Source organism: Echinops telfairi, unplaced genomic scaffold (genome assembly GCF_000313985.2).
Source record: "Echinops telfairi isolate 266 unplaced genomic scaffold, ASM31398v2 ScPeMD7_1;HRSCAF=3_0, whole genome shotgun sequence".
Classification (NCBI taxonomy): Eukaryota; Metazoa; Chordata; class Mammalia; order Afrosoricida; family Tenrecidae; genus Echinops; species Echinops telfairi.
The window spans coordinates 71,908,699-71,917,276 of record NW_022103896.1 but is presented as its reverse complement, the minus strand read 5'-3'; the positions used below and the strand labels follow the sequence as shown (position 1 = coordinate 71,917,276).

The 8,578-nt window shown below is 40.9% G+C and overlaps 1 protein-coding gene across 1 annotated transcript in view; it reads left to right on the top strand.

The window, feature by feature from the left end:
* PREX2 (phosphatidylinositol-3,4,5-trisphosphate dependent Rac exchange factor 2) overlaps positions 1 to 8,578 on the top strand; it is a gene marked incomplete at its 5' end in the record, with an annotated part of 339,557 nt that overhangs the window by 132,837 nt on the left and 198,142 nt on the right. The window contains 3 exons of the mRNA XM_004697526.4: positions 1,124 to 1,224; positions 7,280 to 7,383; positions 7,953 to 8,002. Coding sequence (XP_004697583.2) covers positions 1,124 to 1,224; positions 7,280 to 7,383; positions 7,953 to 8,002 — 255 coding nt within the window. The remainder of the gene's footprint in view (positions 1 to 1,123; positions 1,225 to 7,279; positions 7,384 to 7,952; positions 8,003 to 8,578) is intronic.

Genomic DNA, 8,578 nt, shown 5'->3' with positions numbered 1-8,578 from the left:
CAGACGTGCAGTTGGGTTCTTTTGAGCGTAGGGGCTCACAAAACTGCCGGCTGGATGAGAGTCTTATCTCGATATTCTGGGGAAGACTATCTATTTGCACTTGCGAACAGGCTCAGGTGAGTAGAGTTTAATTCCTAGCTCTTGTGGGATCAAGGTCCCTATTTCCTGTCGCCTCAGCTGCTATCAGATTCCTGCCTTTCTGAGGTGGGTCCCTTTGTCTTGAAAGCCAGCGGTGGCATTCAGATCCTCCTCATACTTCAGATCTCTCTGTGCCCTCTTCTGCCACCAACCTGAAAAAACTCTCTTTCATGGGCTCAACTGAAGGCGTCAGGAGTACTTGGCAAATGTCCCTGCTTCCAAGTCACCTGACGTTCCACTTCACTCAACTCTGCAAACTCCCTTCTCAGAAGTACTTAGTCTAGTGTTTGATCAAACAGCAAGAGAACGGGAACTTTGGCAGTGAGACCAGGGAGGAGGGTTCATTTTTAGAATGCGTACCTGTCCAGTTTTCATTTCTTTCTGACAAAGCTGAGGCTTTCTATGTCCACATAGAAAACCCAAAGGGGCAGTTCTCCAGGGCAGTGACTGAGGACCACATAGGGGTTCTGTGTTCCCCTCCACTTCCACCCCCACTCCCAGCCTCATTCCACCCTGGAGTTTCAAACTCACTGGTTCTCCATGCCTGGAAAGCCAGACTAAAGAGAGTTTTACCCTTTATATTAAAGCATTATTGTTTTATCAAGTTCTGTGTCTTTAGCTTTTCTTAGGATCTCTTTATTCCATTTAATCCTACCATTTCCTTTATGTGGAAAGTATTCTTATAATTAAAGCTGTTCTGAAATGTTCATTTTTGTGTTCATTAGAGACCTCAGCACATTGAATAGTTTGTAGGTAGGTTTAGGCAAGCCTCAATGTATGGGCATGTGTTTTCTAGAAGATAGTGTGATTTAAATGACTCTGGTCTGACATATGTGTGTGCCTGGAGGGACGGGGTGGGGGTGGGGGCTGTATGCTGAAAGCCACTGCAAAGATCCCTTTATATTTTGAGACTGTCGATAGTTCTTTATGGTTACATGGTACAGATAGACTGCCTGTTAACTCCTCCATTGTGTTTTTGTTGCAGCGAATTTGTGTCCTGGTTGTTAGAAATTGGAGAGATTCACAAGCCTGAGGAGGGAGTGCACTTGGGACAAGCATTATTAGAAAATGGCATCATCCACCACGGTAATTATAACAATTGATTGCTCATTAAATGCATTCATCCAAAAATTGCCCATGCCTTAATCCCACTTGCCAGTTTATGCTTCTAAAACCTAAATCCTCTGTCATTGAGTCACAACCCCATACAGAGTTTCTGAGGCTTCAAATCTTTCTGGGAGTAGATGGCCTGAATGTTCTCCCCAGGAGTGAGTGCTCTATTTGAACCACCCACTTTGTGGCTAGCAGTACAACGCTTACTGACAGTGCCACCAGGGTTCCTAGTTTATGTTTGTTGTATAAAAATTATCCATGTTACAGGACCCAGTGTTTTTGTCTTAAACAACAACAAAAACCCCTAAACAAAACAAACTCCTAACATTGTGAATGCCTACTACGTGTGGAAAGGAGACCTTGTGGTGCTGTAGTTTAAGGCATTGGGCTTCTAGCCACAAGACTAGCTGTTTAAACCCACCACTCATTCCTCAGAGGCATTATGATGCTGTCTGATCCCTTAAAGATTTATAGTCTCAGAAATTCTATGTGAGGGATACGCCCCTCATAACGCTAGGCGAGCATCAAGCAACTTGCTTTGAGTTAGTGCACCCAGTGGCATCACCTGGGAAGGTTCTCTCTGGTCACTGAATTTTTTCATGAAAACAGTTTTGCTGGAACCTCGTTTTTATGATGGTCGATTTAAGAGAACTGTGAAATTTTATTTCCTACTTGGGAAAAGTGTCTCAGAAACTGTTGTGAGGTTGAACACAGCTTGCAAGGGCAAAGCTATGGGAAAAACTTGGGTGCAAAAATGGTGAAATGTCGATCAATGACAAACCTCTTTCTGGACGTCTGCCAATTTCCCAAATGGACAAAAATATCGACTCATAGTACATTTAGAGTTTGTTCTACCAGGTCAGACTGTAATCAAACTTACTTTTTAGAGGTTCTGAAAAGATTGCATAACAGCGTGTAACAAAAAAAAAAAACCACACCCAGATTTGTGGCAGATGGAAGACTGGTTTTGCCACCATGACAATGCCCCTGCTCATGCAGCCATCTCAGTGTGCCAGTTTTTGGCAAAAAAAATACCAGCATGCCTCTCTTACTGGACACACCTGACTTACCTGACCTCACTGTGTGCAACTTATTTTTGTTTCTGTGAGTGCAGAGGGACACGAAAGGATAGCAATTTGATGACATGAAAGAGGTGAAGAAAAAAACGAGGGAGGTGCTGTTAGCCAACCAAACAGATGAGTTTGAAAGGTTTCTAAGAATGGAGCAGCATAATTGACAAATGAATTAGGTGTAATGGAGAATACTTTGAAGGTGATAAGGTTGTTTTATAAAAAAAATAATAATAAATACATAGCTTTGAAAAAAAATTCCATTTTTGCAGGGGAAGACACCCTCTCACATATGGTTATCATGAGTCTGAACCAACTCCATGGCCAGTTTTTTGTTTTGTTTTGTTTTTTGTAATAGTGGTGTTAGGAGCCCTGGTGGTACAAGAGGTAGGCACTTGCTTGCTTACTGAAAGGTTGACAGTTTAATGTCAGCCAGCTACTGCAAGAGAAGACCATTGGACAGTCTCATTCTGTAGCGATTGCAGTGAGAACACCCTATGGGATAGTTCTGTGCTACCCAATTGAGTCACCATGACTCAGCCTCAGTTGGATGGCACTCAGCAACTACAGTATGTGCTAAGCAGTATTTCAGTGAGTGTTTTCGTGGTGAAATGGAAGTGATGCATACACTGTTGCATGTAATATGAGTATAGACAAGACATATTATATATGTGTATTGTATATATGCACACCAAAGAGAACCAACCCACTACTGTCGAGTGACTAATAGTAACCCTATAGAGCAGAGTGTAATTATTCCCTAGGGTTTTTTGGGTTATAAATCTTTATAGGAGCAGACAGCCTCATCTTTCTCCCTCAGGGCAATTAGTGCATTTGGTCCACTGACCTTTTGGCTAGCCACCCAAGTAGTAACCCACTACACCATCAGGCCATCTTATATGTAAACACATACATACATTAATGTAGGTTTATATATCACACAGAGATGCATACACATATATAATGTATAATTTAGAAATTCATATATTTATATTTAAATACCTCTTTCGCCCTCTCACTTTAAAATTCATGGTAAAATGTAATTAAAAGATAATGAGATTTTCCATGACGTGTTGAAGCCCTTTAGTATCTAGCATATGTAAATATTATAGATATGTTTTAAATGAACTTCAGGGAAGAATTAGGACTAGAGCTAAGCGTCATGGCACCGTGGAGGAAGAAACAGTATTTCAGAGTGGGAGAGTTCATGGTGCCTCTTCACGGCCTAGTGCATGTCTGGTTGATCAGACTGTATGGCTCATGGTTGTGGCGGGGGGAAGAGTCAAAAGCCTGATCATGGAAGATCTTAAGTCTCATCTGTTGTATGTAGAGCTTATCCTGAAGGAGACTGGGACCTAATGAACACTTAAGTCAAAGAGTGGTCAGACTTGGTTTGAGGTCTCTCCGATGCAGCATTGTAGGTAGATTTTGCAGTGGAACAGATTGAAGCCTATCCTTTAACCAGTGCACCAGGAAACCCATCTGCCGATCTGTTTCTTCTCTAGATGGGTAGACACCATCTAGGACAGGAGAATGACTCTTTCCAGGTATTAGAGGGAAAGAAGGCTGTATTTGTCAGGACTATTTGTGGTAACAGATACATCTTAATACCGTGACTTAACATTAAACAAAAAAGCAACATAGATGTTGTGCAGTCAAGGCCGACTGGATTTTCGCTCATGTGAAGTCCTGTGGGTGGTGCTCTGTCCCTCCAGAGTCTGGTGGGCTGGCAGAAACTCTGGCAGCTTCATTGAGAGACTGGAGGTCTCCCTGAAGGCATTGTGAAGGTTTTTGGGTTAGTTGTGTTAGTGTTTCTCATTGGTTGGAAGTGTTGTGAATCACGGTAGTATGTGGGTGGCTTTGGCTGTAGCTCAGTTAAAGACACACCTCTGAGTGAAAGGGGGACTGAGACAGATAGTGCAGTTGACGGCCCAGCAAAGAACTAACAGTTTCTTGAACGTTTTGATTGTCCGCTCGTCCGTAGGGTCATTGTGAGTCGACATCGACTCGGCGGCAGCGCTTGGTTTGGCTTCTTCGTAATAAACCGATCCCTTTTAACATTTTCATTTTCATTTGTGCATTTTGTGACATCTGCCATTAATTTCAACGATTGTACACCTGTATGAGTAAGAAATTACAAAAGATAATGAAACCTCAAGGCTTTCTGTCATTATTGAAGCTTTTATTTATGTGCAGTTGGAGTGGAGGGCAACTACATTGTATTACTTGTGGATCATGTTGTTGAAAGGGTTTGCATTAGGTGATATTCTAAGAAGAGTTTCTCTGAATGTGTCCACAATATTTTCCTTTCTGACCATACTGAAGTACCTTGTAGTAGATAAAAAAATACATGGTCATTGCCTTGGGGCTCAGAGCTGGAAAGGTCAAGGTGGAGGGCAAGAATATTCTTTCACAGGAGCTGTAGCTTTACTGTCATATCTCTTTTCCATTCCTGCAAGGTTCTTTTGTCCCTGGAGTTGTGGGAATTGTATGGCATTTGCCTATTAGAACGGGTTGCTGAAAACTGCAGGCATAAGCGAGTAGACAGCCAGTGTCTCCCGCAGAGGGCAGAGGTGGCGGAGGAGTTCCGAATAGGCTGCTGCCCTATTGATTCTCCTCCTACTGGCTTAGCCGAGGTGAAGGACTCCACGAGTCCGTCTTGTCCGTCTTTCTGGGCGACCGTCCTCTCCCAGTTCCTGGGCTATAAGGCATACGCTTTGTTTGGCTAGAATGGGGTTAAAAACAAAACCCCAAAGCACCTATCCTTACGCGAGTGTGTTTCCTTACAGTCTCTTGACTTTCTCTCTTCAAGCTTCCCCAAACCGAATTCGTGAGCATTCATTCAAATGGGGTTCTCTCTCTCCAACATTTTTAGTGAAAAGCGAAGGTCGAAGTCTTCTATCTGATTATGTAAATAGCCCTCTGCGGCAAACGAGCCTGTCTGTAAATGTTGCGTTCCTTGAAAAGAAAACATTTAAGGATAAAGTCTTTGAGGCTGAATTTGAGGTTTTCCTTTCTAGAGTAGCTGTCATTGTATTCAACTATGTAGAAAATAACTTAGTCTGGAAGAGAGAAATGTGGGGAGGAATTTTAATAAGACTTCATGCTTATGAATGCTATACTAGAGATAGTGGTGAAGGATGGCCACTCTCTGCGGTGTGATATATGTATCAGCGTAGAATTGCTAATGTTTTGGATTGAGTTACATATTGAAATTGTGTAATCTGCTCTGGAGGTCTAAATGCAGAATGAATGGGCCAGATTGGTGTACGTGTGGTCTTGGCCTCAGTGTGGTGGGATACGTAATGTGAAACCTTTCCTCTAGAGTGAGAAACAGATCACAACCCGCTAATCTGAAGTACTTCTCTTTGGAGAGGCATGGTGCTTGGCTTTATAGTATTGTGAAGAAATTGAAAACATGAAGTTCTTGTATTTATGTTACTATGTATAAGTACATAATATCTGTATATTATGAGCACGAGGGTAAGTAAAAATACTGCTGCCAAATCAGAGCAACTGTTCTTGAAACAAAATACCAATATATCCAAAACTACTTTTGGATATATCCTCCCAAAAAATGACTTTGGATATCTCCTCCATCTAGGTCTATACACTTCTAAAGGCGCTGTTTCTATCTCTCAAACCCTTTCCCCCAGCAGCCCTGTTGGCGCAGTGCGTTACTCATTAGGCTGCTGACCGCAGGTCAGCTGTTCGAACTCACCAGCTGCTCTGGTGGAGAAAGATGGGCTTTCTGCTACCACCAAGAGTTAAGCCTGGGAAACACGCAGCAAGTGGTGAATACCCTTTTCTCCGGGCTCCCTCCCCATGAGTCAGAATCGACTTGACAACACTGAGTTTGGTTTTTACCCCTTCCTGGTATAATTCTGGGTTCTTCAATTTAGACCATCTCAAAACAGCAATTTGGGTGTCCTTAAGGGATGCAAATTGTATTCTTTTAAAATGCTTTTTAAATTTTGGAGCAAAAAGAAGCCTGCAGAGGTAGGCAAATGGCAGGGTTCAGGGGTGGATGACATAATGTTTCCCAAGGAAATACTCACCTATTTACCCTCAAAATGAGCAGGTGCACAGCCATGCTGGGAAAAAAAATCCCTTGGCTTAATTTTCTTGGCCTTTTCCCCACCATGCAGTTTACATTAACAAAAAAAAACAAAACCCTTCTTCTTAATAAGTCCCCATAATCCACCTGTGTCTCTTTGAAAATTCTATCAAGATTACCCCTTTGAAACCTCTGTAAACTGTCACCATAATCTTAAACTGACTTCTCTAATTTGAGTTTAAGCTAAGGTGACCAGATGTCCTGCTTTTGGCGGGACAGTCCCGATTTTTAACAATTTTTCCCGTATCCCGCGGCGTTTTTAAAAAGTCCCGATTTTTTGAAAGAATGCACAACAAGCTAGAGTATACGGTTTTCGGCTGCCATGTGGCTATTCGCCAGGATATGAGTTTTATCAATGGTGTCCCGCTTTCCCAATGTTAAAATCTGGTCACCTTACTTTAAGCTTCCTTCAGAAGCTGATGTTTTGATTGTATGTTTGTTTTGGAAGGAAGCCTGACCTGTCCAAGACCAGTGTATTCCTTAGAGAACCTCTGTGCTGTTTGGAATACATCCATGTTGGATGAGCTGCAACCCCAGTAGCAATCTTTTTGCTTACCCTCATACATGTATGCATGTGTGTGCATGTATGTGTACATGTATGTTGTGAATATTATTGTATATGTGTTAGTTGACTATGGATCATTTAAATTTAGTTTTTAAAATACTGTATAGAAATTATATACTTAGCAATAAAACTTCTCAAATCTCATGATCAATTGCTGATTTAGCATTGCTAGTTAGAAAAGGAATGTTTCCCAAAAAATGAGGAAAACGTTTCACAAAGTTATTTGTTTTTATCTGCTAACTTTTCGATTTTAATGTATTGTTTCTGCATTCTCAGTTACTGATAAACATCAGTTCAAACCAGAACAGATGTTATATAGGTTTCGCTACGATGACGGAACATTTTATCCAAGAAACGAGATGCAGGACGTGATTTCTAAGGTAACAACTCTCCTTCAGCCTTGTATCTATAGCAGAACTCATGTGGCCTCTTTACATCAGCAAGATTTAATGCTTTTGAAAGAATAAAAACTTCTCTGGTGTCAAAGATTTACAAATGACATACACGATCAAACTTCTGTTTCTTCATGCGGTTCAGGAATTCCCATGTTAAGTCTTGTTTCTGTCTGGTACAATCCTCAAAAGTAATCTGACGGTGTCAGGTGGAAAGCTGGCCGCATTGAGCTCTACTTCCCTACAGCAAGACGCACTTATGACACGTGGATAATGCGTTGGGGTTTCCTGTTGGAAAACACCTTGAGGTTTCATAGTTTAAGAAAAAAACCCTAAATCTCTATAATGGAAAATTCATGCCACAATTTAGCCGCGATTTAAATTTATTTCATTGTTTTGTGATATAATGTAGCGTTTGAGTAATTTTTAACTTGGTTTGGGCTGTGCGTGTCAAGACTCCAGAATATTAACAGCAGATGCATTTGTAATTTCAAATTTTCGCTGAAGTGCCCTTTGGGTGATCTGACTTGATTTTGACATATCTTTCTCTTACGTAGGGTGTAAGGCTGTACTGCCGTCTTCATAGTCTGTTTACCCCAGTGATAAGGTGAGTCCTGTTTAAGTTCTGGAAATCTTCAGTGAAGGTATTTATATGGTGTGCTCTTCAGTTAGAAGCCTCAGTGACATTGTTAGGTAGGCCTGGTCTTCGAAGGTCAGACTGTAAGCTGGCAATTGCAACCCACCGGCTGGTCTGAGGGAGGGAGAAAGTTGAGGCTGTCTGTTCAGGAACTATGTACAGCCTCAGAAACCTCTAGAAGATCCTGTGAGTCGCAGTTGACTCAGAGGCTTTGAGTTTGTTTTTGGCTTTTATTCAGCTAGAACTTGGTGATGTATTTTTCTTTTAAAGTATGTTAATGTTTAGATATTATATAGCAGTTTATTATTAAAAAAAACCTAAATTTTTCTGAGGCTCAATTATGGTATGTAATTTTTCTCTACTTTTTTTATTTAAAGAATAGTTTTGCCTTAAATTTTAAAATTAATAATGAATGATGTATGGTAAAATAATATTTTTCTTTTAAAGTAAGTTAATGTTTAGATATTATATAACAGTTTATTATTTAAAAAACCCTAAATTTTTCTGAGGCTCAATTATGGTATGTAATCTTTCTCTACTTCTTTT